This window comes from Heterodontus francisci, chromosome 24 (assembly GCF_036365525.1).
Source record: "Heterodontus francisci isolate sHetFra1 chromosome 24, sHetFra1.hap1, whole genome shotgun sequence".
Taxonomy (NCBI): Eukaryota; Metazoa; Chordata; class Chondrichthyes; order Heterodontiformes; family Heterodontidae; genus Heterodontus; species Heterodontus francisci.
In genome coordinates, this window is record NC_090394.1 from 11,823,884 (window position 1) to 11,848,631 (window position 24,748).

Genomic DNA, 24,748 nt, shown 5'->3' on the forward strand with positions numbered 1-24,748 from the left:
ACCGTGTCAAAGGCTGTAGACAGGTCACGAAGGACAAGGAAGGAAAGTTTACCTTTGTCACAGTCACATAGGATACAATTTGTGACATGGATAGGAGCTATTTCGGTACCGTGGCAGGGGGAGAAACCTGATTGGAGAGATTCAAACATGGAGTTCTGGGACACATAGGCACAGATTTGGGAGGTGAGGCATGTTCCAGGACTTTGAAGAGGAAAGGGAGGTTGGAGATGGGATCGTAGTTTGCAACTATCGTGGGATCAAGAGTTTTTTTTTAAGGAGAGGGATGATGACAGTTTTGAAGGAGAGAGGGCCAACACTGGAAGGGAGAAACATGGGGAACAGGAAGTGAAGTTGGGTGGTCAGCAGTTTAGTGGGAATAGAATCGAGGGAGCAGGAGGTGGAGGTGGTCACTCAATCTCACATTCACCATCACCAGCTCAGATACTGACATTGCACACACCTGACAGGGTAGCAGAGAGGGGGATTTTCATGTGGTGAGTTACTGGATATGAATAGCCTGCAGTCAGGGAAGGTAGAAGGGATCATTCTGATGCCAGCTCCCCAGAGGGTGAGATCACACACGAGTACTGATGAGGACTTTATTTATTTAGAGATACAGCACTGAAACAGGCCTTTCGGCCCACCAAGTCTGTGCCGACCAAGAACCACCCATTTATACTAACCCTACAGTAATCCCATATTCCCTATCACCTACCTACACTAGGGGCAATTTACAATGGCCAATTTACCTATCACCTGCAAGTCTTTGGCGGTGGGAGGAAACCGGAGCACCCGACGAAAACCCACACGGTCACAGGGAGAACTTGCAAACTCTGCACAGGCAGTACCCAGAATTGAACCCGGGTCCCTGGAGCTGTGAGGCTGCGGTGCTAACCACTGCGCCACTGTGCCACTTTGATGGGCGGCCTTCAGAAAAAGGCTGATGGCCATGCACATAGACACTTGTTGAATTGGAAAGCCTGCTAGAAAGCTTGCGGTCACTGTCAAGAAGCACAAGAATCCACCACCAACTTGGCACAAGGCTTTGTGCAGAGCTTGGAGCTCATCCTCTCCCACATACAAGTGCTGACCAATTCCATGAGAAGACTACTGTACCCGAAGAGAGGCAGCATCCGCTGGCCGATGTCTCTGTTTCCATTGCAGCACAAGCAACAGACACCCAGCGTCTGAGAGCTGCAGTGGAAGCTCAGACTGAGGTCATGAGATCAATGCTTGTTGCTCTTATGGCTGCAAATACCAGTGCTCAGAGGGGCTTACAGGCTCTCTCTGCAGTCCAGCAATCTGTACTCCAGCAGATTACTCGTGTTACGCACAGAATTGAGAAAGAACTAAAACCCCTGTTCTTGTTCTCTTTTCTGTCTGTAATCAGTGTGTTCTTGTAAAGGAAGATGTATGTGTTTCTTAACCCCTGAGTGTATGGCCAATTTGAATAACCAGCAACATGCTTTCCGTGGGTTTAGATAAAGAGGATTATTTTTATTCACACGCTCACCCCAAAAGTCTAACACTATGTCAGTTACTCACCATTCACACACTTGAGAAAGAAACGATTTAGAAAGAATGGTGCACCTTTACAAATTACAAGCAAAGCAATAGTTCAGAAGTCACGTGATTTGGCTCATCTTGGGGAAAAGGCATGCGTTGCAGCCCCAGTGAAGAAGGTGTTTTCATTCCTGAAGTGTAGTTAGGTGAATTTGATAGCTGGAGTTGTATATCGAAGTCATTGCAGGATTCTTTCAAAGTGGTGGATTTTCAGCAGTTCATGAGGTTAGTTGCTTGTTGACTCTTTACAAGGTTTTCTGTACTGATGGACTTGAAAAGGAACAGTTTCAGAGACTTAAGACGTTTCAGCCTCCAGTTCTTTTAAGGCACGGTGGAACTGCCTTATCTGCTTGCTGCTTTTTCTGCAGACTGTATTTTAAAGAATTTTAAAAGGAGACCAACATGTCTGCCCCATCATGTGACTTCTCACAGTTCGTTTTCCGAATATGGTGGGGGTCTTGGTTGATATACCCCATCCTGCTTTATTGTTGTAAGACATTCATCCTGAGGAGAGTTAAGACAATCACCTTCTTTGTTTCAGGAGAAAATCATTCAATTCAGGAATATCTCCTGATGGTTTCAGGATGGGCACTGATAACACCTCTTGGTCTGGAAGGTATTCCTTTGTCCTTTCAGACAGTGAGTCAGTTCTTGAACACACAAGTCAAGGTCAGCTGACCTTCAGTGGCCATCTTTGCAGCCCATGTCCTCTTTTAATATCTATTGTGGTTTATTTAAAACAAAAGGAAAGTTCAGTTCCAGAAGATGCTATTCTGCATATAGTCCATGTTTAAAGTTGTGAATATGACATGCCTCTACTGGGCATGACACGAGCATTGATGAGGTGCTGTCCTGGTCGAGTGACAGTGGCTCCGTGGAGCACGAACCTGCTGTCCTCTCTCAGGATGACAACATTCATCATCCCACCACTGCCACTCTGCCAGTCTCCTTGTTGTTGCTTCTCAGCCAGCCAGCCTAGACTGCTGACATCTATGTCAAGGTGGTGCAGTCTGAACCAGGCTTCAAGGCACAGAGTTGCTTGAGAACGCCCTGAAAGGCCATCTGCAATCTCCCCCAGTAAATTCAGCAGCCTTCCACCAGCCACTGGGATAGAATTATGTGGGAGTACTAAGACAGGCAAAGGCACCTACAAGACAAGCACTCAGGGTATGTACAGGGGGAATTAGCTGAGTTTTGTACGGAATATTGAATGTTTTGTTGGATACGTTTGGTACGGACTGTTTGTTTTGTGGTGGTTTTATTTCAGGATTGTGGCCAAGAGGATGCTGTGATGGTCTGTAAAAAAAGTAATGGTAAAATGTGAGCTGTTGGACAATGTGAATTGAGGACAGTTTTCACAGGAACTGGAATCGATTGAGACGATCATGGACAGCCCATCCAGAATGTAGATGTGCTGGATGCCTCCTACTGTTCATTCCCTTCCTCCCCTGAGCTGCTCAGCACATCCCTGGTGGAAAGGACTGTCCCCTCATGATGGCCAGACTGTGGTGGATGCGGCAGTTCACCAGAACTGCTCTGGTGAGTACTGGAGAGCTCCTCCAGAGTGGTCCAGTTAGAAGAACTGTTGCTTGAACACCCCAATCATTTGCTATATTCAGAGGGCAGCATGGCTCTCATTGTACTCATACTGGCCATGTGTGATTGGGTTGCTGAGTGGAGTCATAAGCCAGGTATGAAGCAGATAAATAAATAAAGGGTAAATCAACATCTGACATGTGGAAGTCTTTCAAATGTCAGTTGATTAGAATCCAGGACCAGCATGTTCCTGTGAGGATGAAGGATAAGTTTGGCAAGTTTCGGGAACCTTGGATAACGAGGGATATTGTGAGCCTAGTCAAAAAGAAAAAGGAAGCATTTGTAAGGGCTAGAAGGCTGGGAACAGACGAAGCCCTTGAGGAATACAAAGAAAGTAGGAAGGAGCTTAAGCAAGGAGTCAGGAGGGCTAAAAGGGGTCATGAAAGGTCATTGGCAAACAGGATTAAGGAGAATCCCAAGGCTTTTTATACGTATATAAAGAGCAAGAGGGTAGCCAGGGAAAGGGTTGGCCCACTCAAGGACAGAGGAGGGAATCTACACGTGAAGCCAGAGGAAATGGGGAGGTACTAAATGAGAACTTTGCATCAGTATTCACCAAAGAGAAGGACTTGGTGGATGATGAGTCCAGGGAAGGGAGTGTAGATAGTCTGGGTCATGTCGATATCAAAAAGGAGGTGTTGGGCGTCTTGAAAAACATTAAGGTAGATACGTCCCCAGGGCCTGATGGAATCTACCACAGAATATTGAGGGAGGCAAGGGAGGAAATTGCTGGGGCTTTAACAGAAATATTTGTATCCTCATTGGCTACAGGCGAGGTCCCAGAGGACTGGAGAATAGCCAATGTTGTTCCTTTGTTTTCGAAGGGTAGCAAGGATAATCCAGGAAATTACAGGCCGGTGAGCCTTACGTCAGTGGTAGGGAAATTGTTGGAGAGGATTCTTCGGGACAGGATTTACTCCCATTTGGAAACAAATGAACTTATTAGTGAGAGGCAGCATGGTTTTGTGAAGGGGAGGTCATGTCTCAGTAACTTGATTGAGTTTTTTGAGGAAGTGACGAAGATGATTGATGAAGGAAGGGCAGTGGATGTTGTGTACATGGACTTCAGTAAAGCCTTTGACAAGGTCCCACATGGCACACTGGTACAAAAGGTGAAGTCACATGGGATCAGAGGTGAGCTGGCAAGATGGATACAGAACTGGCTCGGTCATAGAAGGCAGAGGGTAGCAGTGGAAGAGTGCTTTTCTGAATGGAGGACTGTGACCAGTGGTTTTCTGCAGGGATCAGTGCTGGGATCTTTGCTGTTTGTAGTATATATAACTGATTTGGAGGAAAATGTAGCTGGTCTGATTAGTAAGTTTGCAGACGACACAAAGGTTGGTGGAGTTGCAGATAGTGATGAGGATTGTCAGAGGATACAGCAGGATATAGATCGGTTGGAGACTTGGGCAGAGAAATGGAAGATGGAGTTTAATCCAGACAAATGTGAGGTAATGCATTTTGGAAGGTCTAATACAGGTGGGAAGTATACAGTAAATGGCAGAACCCTTAGGAGTATTGACAGGCAAAGAGATCTGGGCGTACAGGTCCACAGGTCACTGAAAGTGGCAACGCAGGTGGATAAGGTAGTCAAGAAGGCATATGGCATGCTTGCCTTCATCGGTCGGGGCATAGAGTATAAAAATTGGCAAGTTATGCTGCAGCTGTACAGAACCTTAGTTAGACCACACTTGGAATATTGTGTGCAATTCTGGTCTCCACACTACCAGAAGGAGGTGGAAGCTTTGGAGAGGGTACAGAGGAGGTTTACCAGGATGTTGCCTGTTCTGGAGGGTATTAGCTATGAGGAGAGGTTGGATAAACTCGGATTGTTTTCACTGGAATGACGGAGGTGGAGGGGCGACATGATAGAGGTTTACAAAGTTATGAGTGGCATGGACAGAGTGGTTAGTCAGAAGCTTTTTCCCAGGGTGGAAGAGTCAGTTACTAGGGGACATAGGTTTAAGGTGTGAGGTGCAAAGTTTAGAGGGGATGTGCGAGGCAAGTTTTTTTACACAGAGGGTGGTGAGTGCCTGGAACTTGCTGCCGGGGGAGATGGTGGAAGCAGATACGATAGCGACATTTAAGAGGCATCTTGACAAATACATGAATAGGAAGGGAATAGAGGGATATGGGCCCCGGAAGTGCAGAATATTTTAGTTTTGACAGGCGTCAAGATCGGCGCAGGCTTGGAGGGCCGAATGGCCTGTTCCTGTGCTGTACTGTTCTTTGTTCTTTGTTCAGATAGCCCTTTCACCCAACAGCCACTGACAGTACCACCTTCCCATGCTATTAGGCTGTAGGTCTGTTTGCAAATGTGGCAGATTTCAATGTGCACTTCCTTTGTGATTCATAGATGATGCATTCACTGCTCCTGGTTTAGGTGTAAGTAAGAGAAGCTGCTGAAAAACCCTGTGTGAATAAGGCCTCCTGCTGAGAGCTCTTCTCCCCCTCTTCCTTCCTTTGTGAGCAGCTTGTTCTCTTCTCTGTTGCCTCTGCACTATCTCCCTCCATGCTGCAGCTCAAGGAAAATGGCGACTATGGCATCCATGACTGGGAGCAAGTGGTGGGCTCAGAACCCTTACAGTCACAGGCAGCATCTTTCCCACGTGCAGCACCAGTCCCTACAGCTCCTCCAAACTCCCAGCACTTCCACAAACTCAAACTGAACCAGTGAAAAGCAATCAGTAACTAACCTGAAAAATTTTGACGATCCATTTAAATAGCACAGCTAGGGGATTCCTTCCTACTGTTGAGTGCATGTCCAGCTGTACGTGTTTAAGAGAGGGCGTTAACTAGACTGGCAAGGTCGAAATTGGCAGCGTTGGCATCAAATCAACATTACACCCAGACTGACGCCATGAGCTGCCTACTCTTCATACATGTTCACAACTCCCACGTTGACGTCCTTACAAAGATAGCATTCAGCCCAGGCTGCACCGGAAGTGAGTGAAAGTGGTACAGATACCATTTTGATACTAAACTGGCACCCATAGCTCCGAAACCACTGCAGCCAAATTTTGCAGCCTATGTTTCTATGATGCTCTGATTCTCTAAATGCAGAAATTAGTAAGTTGCAGTCTGAGTTGCCCTGCTCCTTCAGAAGCTTCTTTATACTAATATTTTGCTGAGAGACTCTGTATTCAAATACATGCTACTGTGTGAAGTTGGGTTATTTACATGGCAGATACCCACTAGATGTGCCATAAAAAGTTAAGGCTTTTCCATTCAAGTGTAAGTGAATTTTACCTGTGTGATAAATCTTAATTACTGCCAAACAACCTTTCTTGCACTGAAAAATACAAGTGTGGAGTCTCACCCTTTTAGATTTTAATTATTGTTAGATATTTTAAAAAATTCAAATAAAATATTCAATTTTTACTTTTTATTTCTGCCTCTTTTATCCCTCTCCTAATCACATCTCTCTTTCCTTCAATTGCATTTTCTGCACATAATTTAACATTGAGTTAACTGTTCTAATATAAACTTTGTTATGGTCAAGTGAGATGGGATTGAAGGGCTTCCCTCTTTTCGTTCTCCTTGGTAGATGGCAACAGGTTTAATTCTTTCTTAAAGTGGATGTACTGGCCAAATCAGTAGGTGTTTGATTACTTACTTGCTATGATCATAACAAGAACCAATTGGACAGGTTTTCTTGAGTTAACAAAGGAAGAGGTGAACTTTATTGTACCTAAAGCAAACTAATAAAAATAATAAGCAATGTGCCAACATTCACATACATGCACACTAGAGGTTTACACACTCACAAATAGGTTACAGAGTGGGGAAAGGTAGACTGGTTGAGTTAGTCAATACAAATAAAATGGTATACAGTCTGTGAAGTTTGGTGATTTGGCTGGCCTCTAGCTGAATTCAGTGATCCTGAAGCTTTTAGTTTGAAGAGGTAGATGACTGGTTCAGTTAGTCACATGGAGACAGCAATGCACATGATTTCCTCCAATGGGGTTTCTGATTGTAGCTGGAGTTTGCAAAATTGGTCAGTCAACAGGCAGGATTTGAAAGCTTTCAATCTGGAATGGAGAGATGGAGAGAGAGCAACCCCAATTAAGGTCTGCTCATGTCAGAGTCCAGTTGCTTCTCCTCTGCTGCAGAGAAAACAGCAACTTAAAACCACAGTTGGGGAGGGGCTTGTCACATGACAGTCACTCAGTGATTCAAACATAGCAGTTAGCAATATTGCTCTGCTTGCTGAAAAGAACAGGTAGTTCCTTTATACTTCCTGGCTCTTGTTTCTTGCTAGGAAATGCAAATCTTCCTCACAGTCCTTTGCAAAGTAGGTTACAGTGTAACAAACTATGTGATCATCCTAAGCTGCCAACAGGCATCCTTTTTATAAAATGTCTTTTTAAATTTCTTCAAAAAAATGTAAAGTCAGATCTCCAGTCTGTGGATCAAAAAAAAGTATTGTTCAACAAAACACATTGGCGTAACAAATTGCTGGTTCAGACTTTACAGCCACAACACTAACCCGGAAACGTATTAGCAGTGGGGTTCTGATATCATGAGGGAAACCCAGAAGTAAGTTCAACGCGTCTGTCGGTCAGCTCATGAGTATTTTACTTCTGGGTTTGCATCCAATGTGCAGCAGTGGGTATAATGAGTATCCGCATAATGCATTCTCAACTCCAGTATTTAAAGGGCCAAACAAAAGATGGAATTGAAGTTGGAAATAACAGAAGAGGAAGCGTGAGGATGGATTTCAAGCAGGCAAAGGCTGCATTGCAGTTCATTGACACCTTGCCCGATGTGCTGCTGTGGGCTGTGGGGAGCTGGAAAGAGATACTCACCCTGAACAATGAGAGGAAGAAACCTGCTGCCAATGCAAAGAATATGTGGCTGGAGGTAGCCCAGGATGAGAACAACAGGAGAGTAGTTCCACACTCATGGATTCAGTGCATGAAATGCCTTAATGACCTAACCAGATCAGGAAAGGTGAGTTCAAAGACACGTTCACTTAGATCCTGCTCTGCACATCACCACAACCCCTGAGCAGGTCTGGCAGCATCTGTGGAAAGAGAAGCAGAGTTAACGTTTCGGGTCAGTGACCCTTCTTCGGAACTAGCAAATATTAGAAATGTCAAAGGTTATAAGCAAGTGTTATAACCTTTGACATTTCTAATATTTGCTCGTTCCGAAGAAGGGTCACTGAACCGAAACATTAACTCTGCTTCCCTTTCCACAGATGCTGCCAGACCTGCTGAGTGGTTCCAGCATTTCTTGTTTTTATTTCAGATTTTCAGCATCTGCAGTATTTTGCTTTTACTACCCCAACCCCTGACTTTGCCTTGTCAAGTCAACTCCATTACATCGCTCATCACATCACCTTACCTTGCAGGCACATGCATCCTCCTCTTTCTATGTATTCCCACTCATCCCCATTTACCCATCCACCATTCCCACTCGCCCTTATCCTTGTGCAATTTAATGCCTCTCCCTCACCAAATGCGCTGCATCCATTGGGTGAACATACGCCATTACTCTCACACATAGGGCTGAATTTTATGTTGCGGCCCGCACACACGGGTTTTATTCCGCAGAGCTGTCACAATATTATACGCAGCGGCTCATTTACCTGGCCAGGGCGTACTGCCCCCGTGATGATGTGAAGGGGGCGGGCGAGCCGTTCCCGGTAACGGCGTCTGGTGCCACTGCGCAGGCGCCGGCGCCGGCGCCATTTGTAAAGGGCTTCCAGCCCTTACATTTAATTTAAATGTTTAAAGGGAATGTTTAATAAAACTGATTTTAAAATGATTACATACATGTTTCCAGCCCCTCTCCCCCCCCCCCATTAACAATACATTCATTCCTTGCCCTCTCCCCCCCAAAAATACTGACCTTGTATACCTGACCTTCCCCCCACCCACAAAGTTCACAAACTTTAAACTTTACCCCTTCCCACCATTCCCTCCACCAATCAGAATAGTATGATCCCACTCCCCCCCCTTCTCCTGCACTGAGAAACTTATCTCCTCCCCCCTCCGTACAGGTGTTGTGCCTCCTTTCCCCAGACAGGGATCTGAAGGCACAACAGTGCTGGCCGCCGAGATGAAGACCGGTTAGTTAATGACTTTGAATATTTAAATTACAGTCGCATTGCCGAGTGAGGGAGGTCCGCCATGAGGCCTTGCCACCGCCAGCAAGATCAGGATGGGCTCTGCCAGCATTGAGGTCCGTGGTGGGCCTCATTCGAGGCCATATTTTTGCTCCCCCTCCCCGCACCACTGACCCTAATACGAAGCCTCTATCAAATCCAACCTATATCTCTGTTTTATCCTGGTTGAGAAGAATGCACAGAAGACCCGTGGTGTTTCCCAAGAATCACTTTTGTCTTCATTATTCTTTTCAATTTTTATAAACAATTTCATCTAAGTGTAGGGAGTACCATTATAAACAATTTTGATTAGTTTAAGCTGTTCCCCGTTATCAGTAGTTTGAGCATCCATCGGTAATTCATCAAGCACCGTCCACATAGTTACTTGACAATTCAGCAGCAGTTTTAGAATTAACAAAGTTTTCTCAGGCATACCTCAGCAGTTACAAGCCTGTCTAACCCAGTTTATTTCACTTTTCACCTTAGTTTGTTACACAAATATAATCACCGTAAAGTCCCTTAGAAACCAAAGGTCCATAGTAAACGAGATGGGTGCAGTGTGTGCAGCATGAAATCTCTTAAAGCCTAAATATCCATCCAAAGGCACCAGAGGAGCTCTTATCGCTCAAGGTTCCAGAAAGAACAGACCACATATGTACCAGACAGTACATGGTACCCTGGTTCCAGGAGCTACCAGATACAAAGTTAAATCATACACAATGCAATGTATACATGATTATATCATAGTCCTAATTAATTTCAATCCATTTCCATATTGGAACATTTATCATGATTAAATATAAAATGTAATATTCTTACGTTAGATCACCTCTCCTTCTTCTAAGCTCTAGTGAATATTGGGCTAGTCTACCCAATCTCTGCATCTCAGTTATCATTCTGGTGAACACTGATTGCACTCCCTCTCGGGCAAGTATGCCCATCCTTAGGTAAGGAGACCAAAACTGCACACAGTATTCCAGGTGTGGTCTCATCAATGCCCTGTACAATTGTATTAAGACTTCTTTACTCTTATACTCCAATCCTTTTGGACCAAAAGATAACATATAATTTACCATCCTAATTGTTTGCTGTGTGTTAACTTTTTGTGATGCATGTGCCAACACACCCAGGTCCCTTTGAATGCAAACATTTCCCAGTCTTACACCATTCAACAAATATTCTGTTTTTATTTTTCTTACCAAAGCGGATAACCACACTCTACCACATTGTATTCCATCTGCCATGTTCTTGCCCACTCACAACCCATCTATATCCCTTGCAGCCTCTTTGTGTTCTCCTCACCACTTATTTTCCCACCTAATTTTATATCACCAGCAAACTTGGATACCTGCAAATGCTACACCCATGTTTTAAAAGGTTTGTAAGGATAAACCCAGCAACTACAGGCCAGTCAGTTTAACCTCGGTGGTGGGAAAGCTGTTGGAATCAATAATCCAGGACATAATTAGCAATCACTTGGATAAGGGTATCCACCAGCACAGATTTGTTAAAGGCAACTTGTGTTTAATTAACCTGATTGAGTTTTTGATAAGGTAACAGAGATGGTTAATGAGGGAAATGTGGTTCACGGTGTATATTTGGACTTCCAAAAGGCATTTGATGAAGTATCACATAACAGGTTTGTCAGCAAAGTTGAGGCTCAGGAAATAAAAGGAACAGTGGCAACTTGATGCAAAGTTGGCTGAATGACAGGAAAGAGAGTAGTGGTGAATAGTTGTTTTTCAGGCTGGAGGAAGTTGTATTCCCCATGGGTTGGTATTCGGACCACTGCTTTTCTTGATATTTATTAATGACTTAGACTTGGATGTACAGGCCACAATTTCAAAATTTGCAGATGACATAAAACTTGGAAACTGTGAAGAAGATAGTGATAGACTCAAGAAGGCATAGACAGTCTGGTGGAATGGGGGAATACAAGGCAGATAAAATTTAGTGCAGAGAAGCATGAAGTGATATATTTTGGTAGGAAGAACAAGGAGAGACAATATAAACTAAAGGGTGCAATTCTAAGGGATGCAGGAACAGAGACATATATATGTACACAAATATGGGGATATAAGTACACAAATTGTTGAAGGTGTCAGGGTAGGTTAAGAAAGTGTTTAAAAGGGCATATGGAATCCCAGTCTTTATAAGTTGAGGTATGGAGTACAAAAACAAGGAGGTTATGCTGAAACTTTATAAAACATTATTTCGGCCTCAACAGGAGTATTGTGACTAATTCTGGGCACCACATTTTAGGAAGGATGTTAAGGTATTAGAGAGGGTACAGAAAAGATTTGTGAGAATGGTTTTAGAGATGAAGGATTGCAGTTACGTGGTTAGATTGGAGAAGCTGGGGCTGTTCTCTTCAAAGCAAAGAAGGCTAAGAGGCAATTTAATAGAGGTGTTTAAAATCATCAAAGACTTTGAGTAAATAAAGAGAAACTGTTTTCAATGGCTGAAGGTTTGATAACCAGAGGGCACAGATTTAATGTGATTGGCAAAAGAATCAGAGGTAACATAAGTGTATAGGATCTCGAATAAATACTTAAAGGAGAAAAACTTGCAGAGATATTGGGAAAGAGCAGAAGAATATGATTAAGAGGTTCGCTGTTTGAAAGAGCTGGCCCACACTCGATGGGCCAAATGGTCTCCTTCTGTGCTGCACTATTCTATACTTCTGGAGGGACAAATTTGAATTGTCCCAAGAATTGGGTTTAAGGATCCTTTGCTTCCATTTGTGAGTGCAGACAGAGCTTTGGCTTAATCTTTTATCTGAAAGATGGCATCTCTGATAGTTCAGCACTCCCTCAGTACTGCATTGGAGTGCCAACCTTAATTATTATGCTCAAACTCTAGACTGGGACTTGAACCCATAACTTTCTGATTTGCAGTCCAGCTGAAATACTCTGAGCTGGAGTATCTCAAAGCAGAGACATCTCCTCCTCCATTAAGCTGTTGAGACAGTCAGCCTCTGGTATTCCACTGATTTCTGTGCCCTTGTCCATGATTTCACCTAACTTCTTTGGGCTTTTGTAATCCACTTGTTTATGACTAGATTTTGTCCTTATCTTGTTTGAAGCACCCTCAAAATCTTTTCTCTTACTATTTTTCTACACTTCATTATTTTCAATCTCATTGAAGCCACAGAACAGCATCACCACGACTTTCTCAAGGACAATAAAAGCTGGCCTTGCCAGCGACACCCACATTCCATGAATGAATCAAAAAATTAATCCCACAGCCTTCTCTTGTGGGCACATACATTTTCATTGACATTGATGTATTTAACCCTTTCCCATGTATTTCAATTCTTACAGAAATTCAGCTTAATAATTCATAATACTGATGTGTGTGATGAATGTCCACAACAAAGAAGCCCTTCAGTTTCTGAAAAGGAAGGATGCAATTGATAAGATTATACGGTATCTAAGGAGACAGCTACTTTTCACTGCAAGTACTTAAAACCAGGGGGAAGGAGAGCGCCCTTGGTGCGTGTGTCTACGCGATGCATTGCGGAAGGATGGGCGGGTGGGGCCGGGCGTGTGGGAGTTGCAATAGTCTTTATTTGGTCTTTACCTGAACACTAGATTCTGATGTATAAGTTGTATCTGATTCTAAGCCTAGAGATCAGTATATTTTCTGCAACACTGTGTCTGTATAACAATGATAAATAAATAGGACAAGGTATTTTACATTAATTTATTACACTGCAATCTTGTCATGTTGCAACAAATTCACTTACGCTTGCTTCACTCAGGAGTTCAGTGGCTCGACATTAATAAAATACCAAACACTATGATTTGAAGGCATCGTACAAACCAGTCTAATTATCATATTTGAAAGTGCAGGGACAGTAAAAGGGAAAAGGTAAATTTGGATTTGAAAAGCCTGAAGACTTTGACAATCTTCAGGCTTTTCAAATCCAAATTTACCTTTTCCCTTTTACTGGAATTTCTAGGAAAGATTGAGTTGGATAGCAGTGCGAATTGAAAACTCGGCCATACAATGCTTGTTTTCTGGCCATTAAAATGTATAATAAGATAAAGGTGGATATGTACAACCAGATTTCTGACTGGTATTGCTGGCAGTCGAGATCTCCCACTGGTAGTGGAAACATTGTTCCAAAGAGATTTCAGTGATCTACATTGAGACCAATGCAGCAATTCGGCCAATTAAGCTCCCACAAGCAGCCTCGAGACCAAAGGGCTCACCTCCAGGAGGAGAACTTTTATCGGTTTTGTGGCGTGGAGCAGTAGACGAAACCCACCGCTAATCTGTTCTGTATACCCGTCTTTGACTATTGTTATAACAGTGCTTCTATTTTTGCTAAAAATATTTTTTGAGGAATTCATAGTCAAACTGAAGAAATGTTGGACCAGTTCTTTTTCAAGAGGCTAATCAAGAGGACACTGAATGAGCTGTTCAGCAAGAATGTTTACTGATTGTCGCATGAGTCAAGTTAAAATAGAACAGAAACCCTGGTAATTGGGGAAGATGTGTGCAGAGAAGTGACAGTCACGTGCTTTTTGACAGGACAAGCCCGGGAGCAGCAATGTGCACCTGAGAGAGCAGCAAACTCACAAGCTTTTGGTTGTAGTGTCAGTGTTTACCTTCTGGAATGAGATAAAGTCGGTGCCTGCTGCTGAATAAGTGTCAAGGAGGAAGAGACCAGATTCTTGCTGAATGTTTAAAGAGTCAAGCCTGCAGAAGGAGAAGAGAATTCCCAAGGAAGGCGAGAAGACCACAACCCAGCTCAGCTTTCCAGCACCTCTCTAAAAGACCCTGAGAAGTCCACTGTGTCAACGGATCTCGTCTCCTGTCATTGAAGAAAAGCCTGTTAAATTATCATTTTTATACAGACACAGTGTTGCAGAAAATATACTTATCTATAGGCTTAGAAGATTGTCAATTGTTCTAAAAACCCATCTGGCTCACTAATGTCCTTTAGGGAAGGTAATATGTTGTCCTTACTTAGTCTGACCTACATGTGACACCAGACCCATAGCAATGTGGTTCACTCTCACGATGCCCTTTGAAATGGCCTGGCACACCACCCAGTTAGGGATGGGCAATAATGTTGGCCTAGCCAGTGAAACCTACATCTCACAAAAAAAAATATTTAAAAAATTCCTATTCCCTCCTGTCTCTGAAGAATTCCTGCATCCAGAGTGGTTCCTGTTGCCTCCTGTATTTTGGGAAACCCTGGAACCTGCAGAAAGCTTCTACTACTGTGTTGCTGCTGTGAGTCCTGAGCAGATCATTTGCTGCACCCCTGCTGAAAGACGTATGTGACGCCTGCTACAGACAAATTGCCTTGAATGTCTACCCATCACAGACTGTTCATCAACCTTGCCAGGAGAGACTTTGAGTGGCATATGACTATTCGACTCTGGGATACCTCACTGTGCCAAAGGCATCCTACCAGAACATGATAAGCTCAATTTTTTTCTTCTTTTTATTCATAAGAAATGTGTGTGTGTATGAGGTCTAGGAAGAATAAGGAGCTTTAAAAAATCTTTTCATATCTCATTATTGTTTAAGATTTATTATTTCTTTTCTAATAAATAGTTAATGTTGTTGGTTAAATAAACCTGGCTTTTTGTGCTTTATTCTGTGGAACAAATGGAGTGTTTAATTTGGCTATTCTTTGGTAGGTGGGAAACTTTCTTGATATTCTGTAACCTGTGGAGTAGTGGGACTGAATTATCAGTGCATCACCTCAGCCTTGGTCATAACACTTCCCATCATGCAAACTCCTCCACCTCCAACCGTTCTTCTACAGTTGGCTTAGTTTGGCTCCTCTGAATGCCAACTTGTGCAGCATGCAGCGGACATTGATGATCCTAGAGACACTTAAGGGGCTGTAATGCAGGATACCTCTAGATCTATATAAACAGTATAAGGATTACTTCAGTTTGCCCATGGTTTGTTGCATGATGGCTTGAGTACAGGTATGGCACCAAATGTGCCTTATCTCTTCATCTGTGCTCAGGTTCCCTGTGTTGATATACATAATGGCATAAACATATATTTAAATAATTATATTTAACATACGAACAAATACACTATCACAACACTAATAATTCTGTTAAAGCTCGCAAGATGTCTTCATCCCTCATGGCATCCACGAGGAAGCATCTGAGAGCAGTAGCTTTAACACAGTGCTCATCTGTCACTGGTTAATGCAGATGTGCTCGATAGATGTTGGAGGTGTTACAGTTGTCACCTACTGCAGTCTGGAATGATACCGAGGCAAGGCAACTGACAAGGATGTACATGACGGTATGCTGAGCTGTTATGGGTGCTGGAGCAGGTTAGAGTTCAATGACCCTAGTAAAGCTGAGCTTCATCATACACTTCTCCTTGCTGAACTGCAGATAACTTCTTGTCCTGTACACTGCTGTGGAGTAATGCTGACCTCCTTCGGTCTCTTCTCTCTGCAGCTCCCTGGATTCTAGCCTTCTCCTCTTCTTCCTCCTCTTCCAGCCACAATGTCAGTGCAAGGACCAAGCTTGTTGAAACCAATCCAAAGTTTGACCCGGTCAAAAACAAAAAATGCACCAATTTACTTTCACTTTTGGGTAGTTCCATCGCCAAGCTCTCAAAAAGCTCAAAAACAGCACACTAGCAGTCTGAATAAATGAATTGCGGTTTACCTGAAGGTAGCTGACGACTCCTACAAATATTGCCAGAAATGGAGCCCTCCAGGCTGTTCCTGCTCAATGCTGTGACTGATTTATGGGCGGCACAGTGGCGCAGTGGTTAGCACCGCAGCCTCACAGCTCCAGCGACCCGGGTTCAATTCCGGGTCCTGCCTGTGTGGAGTTTGCAAGTTCTCCCTGTGTCTGCGTGGGTTTCCTCCGGGTGCTCCGGTTTCCTCCCACATGCCAAAGACTTGCAGGTTGATAGGTAAATTGGCCTTTATAAATTGCCCCTAGTATAGGTAGGTGGTAGGGAAATATAGGGACAGGTGAGGATGTGGTAGGAATATGGAATTAGTAGGATTAGTATAAATGGGTGGTTGATGGTCGGCACAGACTCGGTGGGCCGAAGGGCCTGTTTCAGTGCTGTATCTCTAAATAAATAAAAATTTAGAGTAGGTGATTCAAAATGGTGGCAGGTGAATTCTGCGCATATGGGTAGGCGGTGGCGTAGTGATATTATCACTGGACTAGTAACCCAGAGACCCAGGGTATTTCTCTGGGACATGGGTTCAAATCCCACCACAGCAGAAGGTGGAATTTGAATTGAATTAATAAATCTGGAATTAAAAGCTAGTCTAATGATGGCCGTGAAAATATTGTCGATTGTTGAAAAAACCCATCTGGTTCACTAATGTCCTTTAGGGAAGGAAATCTGCTGTCCTTGCCTGATCTGGCCTACATGTGACTGCGGACCCACAGCAATGTGGTTAACTCTTACATGCCCTCTGAAATGGCCCAGCAAGCCACTCAGTTGTACCTAACCGCTACGAAGTCAATAAAAAGGAATGAAACCGGACGGACCACCTGGCATCGACCTAGGAAACGACAACGGCAAACCCAGCCCTGTCGACCCTGCAAAGTCCTCCTTACTAACATCTGGGGGCTTGTGCCAAAGTTGGGAGAGCTGTCCCACAGACTAGTCAAGCAACAGCCTGACATAGTCATACTCACGGAATCATACCTAACAGACAACGTCCCAGACACTGCCATCACCATCCCCGGTATGCCCTGTCGCACCGGCAGGACAGACCCACCAGAGGTGGTGGCACAGTGGTATACAGTAGGGAGGGGGTTGCTCTGGGAGTCCCCAACACCGACTCCGGACCCCATGAAGTCTCATGGCATCAGGTCACACTTGGGCAAGGTAACCTCCTACTGATTACCACCTACCGCCCTCCCTCAGCTGATGACTCAGAACTCCTCCATGTTGAACACCACTTGGAGGAAGCACTGAGGGTGGCAAGGGCAGAAAATGTACTCTGGGTGGGGGACTTAAATGTCAAGCACCACTACTGACCGAGCTGGCCGAGTCCTAAAGGACATAGCTGCGAAACTGGGTCTGTGGCAGGTGGTGGGGGAACCAACACAAGGGAAAAACATACTTGACTTCATCCTCACCAATCTGCCTGCTGCAGATGCTTCTGTCTATGACAGTATTGGTAGGAGTGACCACCGCACAGTCCTTGTGGAGACAAAATCCCGCCTTCAAATTGAGGACACCCTCCATCGTGTTGTGCGGCACTATCACCGTGCTAAATGGGATAGATTTCGAACAGATCTAGCAATGCAAAACTGGGTATCCATGAGGCACTGTGGGCCATCAGCAGCAGCAGAATTGTAGTCAACCACAATCTGTAACCTCATGGTCCACCATATCCCCCACTCTACCATTACCATCAAGCCAGGAGACCAACCCTAGTTCAATGAAGAGTGCAGGAGGGCATGCCAGGAGCAGCACCAGGCATACCTCAAAATGAGGTGTCAACCTGGTGAAGCTACACTCCAGGACTACTTGCATGCGAAACTGTGTAAGCAGCATGCGATAGACAGAGCTAAACGATCCCATAACCAACGGATCAGATCTAAGCTCTGCAGCCCTGCCACATCCAGCCGTGAATGGTGGTGGACAATTAAACAAGTAACTGGAGGAGGTAGCTCCACAAATATCCCCATCCTCAATGATGGGGGAGCCCAGCACATCAGTGCGAAAGACAAGGCTGAAGCATTTGCAACAATCTTCAGCCAGAAGTGCCGAGTTGATGATCCATCTCGGCCTCCCCCTGAAGTTCCCAGAATCACAGATGCCAGACTTCAGCCAATTCGATTTACTCCGCATGATATTAAAAAACAACTGAAGGCACTGGATACTGCAAAAGCTATGGGCTCTGACAATATTCCGGCAATAGTACTGAAGACCTGTGCTCCAGAACTTGCCGCACCCCTAGCCAAGCTGTTCCAGTACAGCTACAAAACTGGCATCTACCCTGCAATGTGGAAAATTGCCCAGGTATGTCCTGTACACAAAAAGCAGGACAAGTCCAACCCAGCCAATTATCGCCCCATCAGCCTACTCTCAATCATCAGTAAAGTGATGGAAGGTGTCATCAACAGTGCCATCAAGCGGCACTTGCTTAGCAATAACCTGCTCAGTGACGCTCAGTTTGGGTTCCGCCAGGGCCACTCAGCTCCTGACCTCAGTTCAACGTTGGTTCAAACATGGACAAAAGAGCTGAACTGAAGAGGTGAGGACATCAAGGCAACATTCGACTGAGTATGGCATCAAGGAGCCCCAGCAAAATTCAGGTCAATGGGAATCAGGGGGAAAATCCTCCGGTGGCTGGAGTCAAACCCAGTGCAAAGGAAGATGGTTGTGGTTGCTGGAGGTCAATCATCTGAACTCCAGGACATCACTGCAGGAGTTCCTCAGGGTAGTGTCCTAGGGCCAACCATCTGCAGCTGCTTCATCAATGACCTTCCATCAATCATAAGGCCAGAAGTGGGGATGTTCGCCGATGATTGCACAATGTTCATCTCCATTCGTGACTTCTCAGATACTGAAGCAGTCCGTGTAGAAATGCAGCAAGACCTGGACAATATCCAGGCTTGGGCTGATAAGTGGCAAGTAACATTCGCACCACACAAGTGCCAGGCAATGACCATCTCCAACAAGAGAGAATCTAACCATCTCCCCTTGACATTCAACAGCATTACCATCGCTGAATCCCCCACTATCAACATCCTAGGGGCTACCATTGACCAGAAACTGAACTGGAGTAGCCATATAAATACCATGGCTACAAGAGCAGGTCAGAGGCTAGGAATCCTGAGGCGAGTAACTCACCTCCTGACTCCCCAAATCCTGTCCACCATCTACAAGGCACAAGTCAGGAGTGTGATGGAATACTCTCCACTTGCCTGGATGGTTGCAGCTCCAACAACACTCAAGAAGCTCGACACCATCCAGGACAAAGCAGCCCGCTTGATTGGCACCCCATCTACAAACATTCACTCCCTACACCACCGACGCACATTGGCAGCAGTGTGTGCCATCTACAAGATGCACTGCAGCAATGCACCAAGGCTCCTTAGACAGCACCTTCCAAACCCGCAACCTCTACCAACTGGAAGGAGAAGGGCAGCAAATACATGGGAATACCACCACGTGCAAGTTCCCCTCCAAGTTACACACTATCCTGACTTGGAACTATTTTGCCGTTCCTTCACTGTCGCTCAGTCAAAATCCTGGAACTCCCACACTAACAGCACTGTGGGTATACCTACCCCAAATGGACTGCAGCAGTTCAAAAGGGCAGCTCACCACCACCTCCTCAAGGGCAATTAGGGATGGGCAATAAATGCTGGCCTGGCCAGTGACACCCACATCCCATTAATGAATTTTTAAAAAACAGGTTTCAGCCATCTACTGCTCATTTTTGGCTATACTTAAAGTGGATAAAGCACCAGGACCAGAGGAGATGCATCCAAGGATAGTGAGGGAAATGAGGATGGAAATTGCAGAGGCACTGGCCATAATTTTTCAGTCTTCCTTAAACTCGGGGGTGGTACCAGAGGACTGGAGAATTGCAAACGTTATACCGTTGTTCAAAAAAGCCCAGCAAGTACAGGCCAGTCAGCTTAACTTCGGTGGTTGGAAAACTTTGAGAAAAAATAATTCGGGATAAAATTAATACTCGCATGGACAAATGCAGGTTAATTAAGGAAAGCCAGCATGGATTTCTTAAAGGAAAATCATGTTTAACTAACTTGCTGGAGTTTTTTGAGGAGGTAACAGAGAGGGTTGATGAGGGCATTGCTACTGATGTGGTGTACATGGACTTTCAAAAGGCGTTTTATACAGTGCCACATAACAGACTTGTGACCAAGCTCATGGAATAAAAGGTACGGTAGCAACATGGATACAGAATTGGTGACAGTAAACAATGTGTAGTGGTTCAGGGATGTTTTTCAGGCTGGAGGAAGGTTTGCAGTGGAGTTCCCCAGCGATCAGTGTTGGGACCCTTGCTTTTCCTGATATATATTAATGACCTAAATCTTGGTATACAGGACATAATTTCAAAGTTTGCAGATGATACAAAACGTAGAAGTATTGTGAACTGTGAGGAGGATAGTGTAGAACTTCAAAAGGACATAGACAAGTTGGTGGAATGGGCAGACAGGTGGCAGATGAAGTTCAATGCAGAGAAATGTGAAGTGATTCATTTTGGTAGGAAGAACATGGAGAGACAATGTAAAATAAAGGGTACAGTTCTAAAGGTGCTGCAGGAGCAGAGCGACCTGGGTGTATATGTGCATAAGTCATTGAAGATGACAGGACAGGTTGAGAGAGCAGTTAATAAAGCATACAGTATCCTGGGCTTTATTAATAGGGGCATAGAGTATAAGAGCAAGTTTTAGTTTTTTTAGAGATACAGCACTGACACAGGCCCTTCGGCCCACCAAGTCTGTGCCGACCATCAACCACCCATTTTATACTAATCCTACACTAACCTCATATTCCTACCACATCCCCACCTGTCCCTATATTTCCCTACCACCTACCTATACTAGGGGCAATTTATAATGGCCAATTTACCTAACAACCTGCAAGTCTTTTGGCTTGTGGGAGGAAACCGGAGCACCCGGAGAAAACCCACGCAGACACGGAGAACTTGCAAACGCCACACAGGCAGGACCCAGAATTGAACCCGGGTCGCTGGAGCTGTGAGGATTGTATTCAAGGAAGTTATGTTGAACTTGTATAAGACACTAGTTCAGCCTCAGCTGAAGTATTGTGTCCAATTCTGGGCACTGCACTTTTGGATAGACGTGAGGGCATTGGAGAGAGTACAGAAAAGATTCACGAGAATGGTTCCAGGGATGATGAATTTCAGTCATGAAGATAGATTGGAGAAGTTAGGACTGTTTTCCTTGGAGAAGAGAAAGCTGAGAGGTGATTTGATGGAGGTATTCAAAATCATGAGGGGTCTGGACTGAGTAGATAGAGAGAAACTGTTCACACTCGTGAAAGGATTGAGAACGAGAGGGCACAGATTTAAAGTATTTGGTAAGAAGCAAAAGTGACATGAGGAGAAACTTTTTCACGCAGCGAGTGATTAAGGACTGGAATGCGTTGCCTGAGAACGTGGTGGAGGCAGATTCAATTGAAGCATACAAAAGGGAACAGGACAGTTATATGAAAAGGAAGAATGTACAGGGTTATGGCGAGAAGGCGGGGAGTGGAAATGAGTGAATTGCTCTTTTGGAGAGCTGCTGCGGTCATGATGGGCTGAAAGGCCTCCTTCTGCACTGTAACAATTCTGTTATTTTGTGGCAAGATGAAAGCTTTCCACTGTTGTACAATGACAGCAGGTATTAAAGCACCTTGGCTATGTTTGGGTGGCGCAGTGGTTAGCACCGTAGCTTCACAGCTCCAGCGACCCGGGTTCAATTCTGGGTACTGCCTGTGTGGAGTTTGCAAGTTCTCCCTGTGACTGCATGGGTTTCCGCCGGGTGCTCCGGTTTCATCCCACAGCCAAAGATTTGCAGGTTGATCGGTAAATTGGGCATTGTAAATTGCCCCTAGTGTACGTAGGTGGTAGGAGAATTGTGGGGATTGGTATGGAATATGGGATTAATGTAGGATTAGTATAAATGGGTGGTTGTTGGTCGGCACAGACTCAGTGGGCCGAAGGGCCTGTTTCAGTGCTGTATCTCTAAAAAAAAATGTACAAACATCCTCCATGCTATTTTAAAAACTGCTTTTTGGTTGACTTTACAAGAGTGCACTTTTACCTCTTTATATTTAGGACTGCTAGGAATGGTGGCCCATGTGATGTATACGCAAGTGTTCCAGGTGACCGTCAGCCTTGGACCTGAGGACTGGAGACCATACACCTGGGACTATGGCTGGTCATTCTGGTATGAAGCTTCTCATGTATCACATCATTTAAATCATAGCCAAAATGCTCATCCCCAGTAACCAAAATATATTTCATGATATGAATTCCACTGCTTTTCATTTATAATGATCACTGTTGACTTCTATTATGTCTGTCCTTTGAATAATTTTCCATTCATTGTTAGATGTTGCACAATGAAGGAGGGGCTGCAGGCTCTAACTTACCACTGTCTGGTTAAGTAATGTGGGCAAAATTAATGACATATGTTCGGGTGAGGAGGAGGTCAAAGAGCTTCCCTTTTTTCCCTCTCCTTGTTTGACCACAACAGGTTTAATTCCTTTTCAAAGTGGATGTACTTGCCAATTCAGTGAGTGTTTGATTATTTATGTGCTATGATCATAAGAAGAACCAATCAACAGGTTTCTTCAGTTTAACAAAGAAAGAGGTTAATTTTATTGGACCTAAACTGATCTAAGTAAAACAATAAACTATGCTCCAACTTTCACACACACACACACACACGAGGCTCACATACTCACAAATAGGTTACAGAGTAAGGAAGGGTAGATTGATCGAGTTATAGTCCATAGAAAAAGGGGTATACAGTCTGTAGAGTTTGGTGATTCTGCTGGCTTCTAGCTGACTTCGGTGTTCCTGAGGCTTCCAGTTTGAAGAGATAGATGACTGATTCAGTGGGTCTCTCGGAGACAGCAATGTGGATGATTTCCCCAAGGAGTCTCTGGTTGCAGCCAGAATATGCAGTGTGGTCAGTCAGCAGGTAGGGTACAAACCTTGCAAGCTGGAATGGAGAGAGAGAGGAGGGACCCTCACTTGGGTCTGCATTTGTCAGAGTCCAGAAGCTTGTCAGCCTGCTGCAGACACATCAGCTTAAAACACAGATTGGGGGGGTGGGGGGGGGGGGTTGTCACATGACAATCACCCATGATTCAAGCATGGTAGTTAGCAGTGTGTAATTCTTCTTGCAACTAAAACAGCCCATGCCTGGAGATTTCTTTCTTGCAACCATGGTTCCATTGTTCAAGTGATAGTCTTGATGCCTTGCTAATGGAACATTTCCCAGGTCTTGGTTCTTGCTGGGATAGGGCAGACACTTCGTCTGCACCTCAGAGGTTTTGGAATGTAGGATACAGTATTGCAAATTAGATGGCCATCTTAAGCTGTTAGCAAAGTCATCTTTTATCTGTTACTTTTTAATTAAAACTCTGGTCTCTAGCCGGTGGATTAAAAAAGTTATCATTCAACATGGTACGTTGGCATGACAGTTACTAAGGAAGCATTGATTAGATACTAAAAATCTATATTGCATCATTTTATTGATAGACATAGTTTAAATTATTTCCTATTCCAGTGGTAGAATTGAAAATATGCTGCTTGTCGAACTATTTCCTTCTGAAACCAATACAGTAACACTGGGCTATAGTTTATGGAGCCAACAGGAATCCTGACACTGGGTCAAAAAAGCAAGAGGAACCCCACCTCAGCACTTTGGAGACACCTCAGCTCAATTTAATGTTGCTTGGGCAATTAACTGCCCAGTGCCAGGGTCTTCCGCCCATCCCACACCCCCTAACTGCCAGCCAATCAGAGAGACGACAGCTCAGTAGTATCGGCAGTGTCACTGGGACTGGTGGCCACCGCCGGCCCTACAAGAGGCCCAGGACTAGGACCATCACTGGAGCTCAGACCTCAGGTAAGTGTGGCCAGGTTGCCGGGACCAGTCCAGTAGGCCCCGGCAAGGGGTTGGGGAGGTTGATCATTGAGGGCACTGGGGGGCTTGGCAGAATGGCAGCCGTTGCCACCAGGGGCCCTATGTGGGCCACAGATTGCCCCCAGAGGAGGACCCCCCAACTAGCAGGGAGGCCTCTTTGTTTTACTGAGTGCCCTCCCTCCTACCCCCACTCCGCTTCTTGTGTAATACCAACGGCAACAGGAAGAGGCCCTGAAGTGACTAATAATTGGCCACTAAAGGACTTCAATTGGCCTCTGGATAGCAAGGCTGTATTTGGCCATTCCCATCCAACGTAATTGCAGAGTGATGGGAAGGTGACAGGCACTCCGCGCCCCCGCCTTCCGTTGCTCTTTTATGGGCCGCACCCCGCCTCCCATCCCGCCTCCTGGAGGCCCATAAAATTCAGCCCACTGATTTACTTCAGGTTCACCACACTCTCAAAATGAATCAGGTACAACTGCCTCAGCCATTCTTTAGTATTTCTCCTAGTGATATATTTATTGCCTCTCGCCATCTTTTAAACCCAAATTACCCAAGCAAGCAAATACTGCATTTTAACTTCATCACATTAGTTAAGGTACAAGTGAAGCTTGTGCTGAATGATTAAAATATCTGAAAAGTCTGAAATAAACTGAGAAGTCACTGCGAGAATAGGAACAGCTTACTCTAGTCATTTAATTAGAAAACTTCCGTTTCAAAGGGCTGGATTTTATGTCCCTGTAAAGGGTGGGTTTTTTGGCAGGGCAGACGGTGAATTGGCGCAGAGTCGTCCGCAATGGAACCCGATGCCATAATGCCAGTGGCAGAGAAGTTCCGTGGCAGCACTTCCACCCCCAAT

The 24,748-nt window shown here is 44.7% G+C and overlaps 1 protein-coding gene across 1 annotated transcript in view; it reads left to right on the top strand.

The window, feature by feature from the left end:
- gsg1l (gsg1-like) overlaps nt 1-24,748 on the top strand; it is a 413,877-nt gene that overhangs the window by 302,703 nt on the left and 86,426 nt on the right. The window contains exon 4 of the mRNA XM_068055680.1: nt 22,068-22,179. Within this exon, the coding sequence (XP_067911781.1) occupies nt 22,068-22,179 (112 nt within the window). The remainder of the gene's footprint in view (nt 1-22,067; nt 22,180-24,748) is intronic.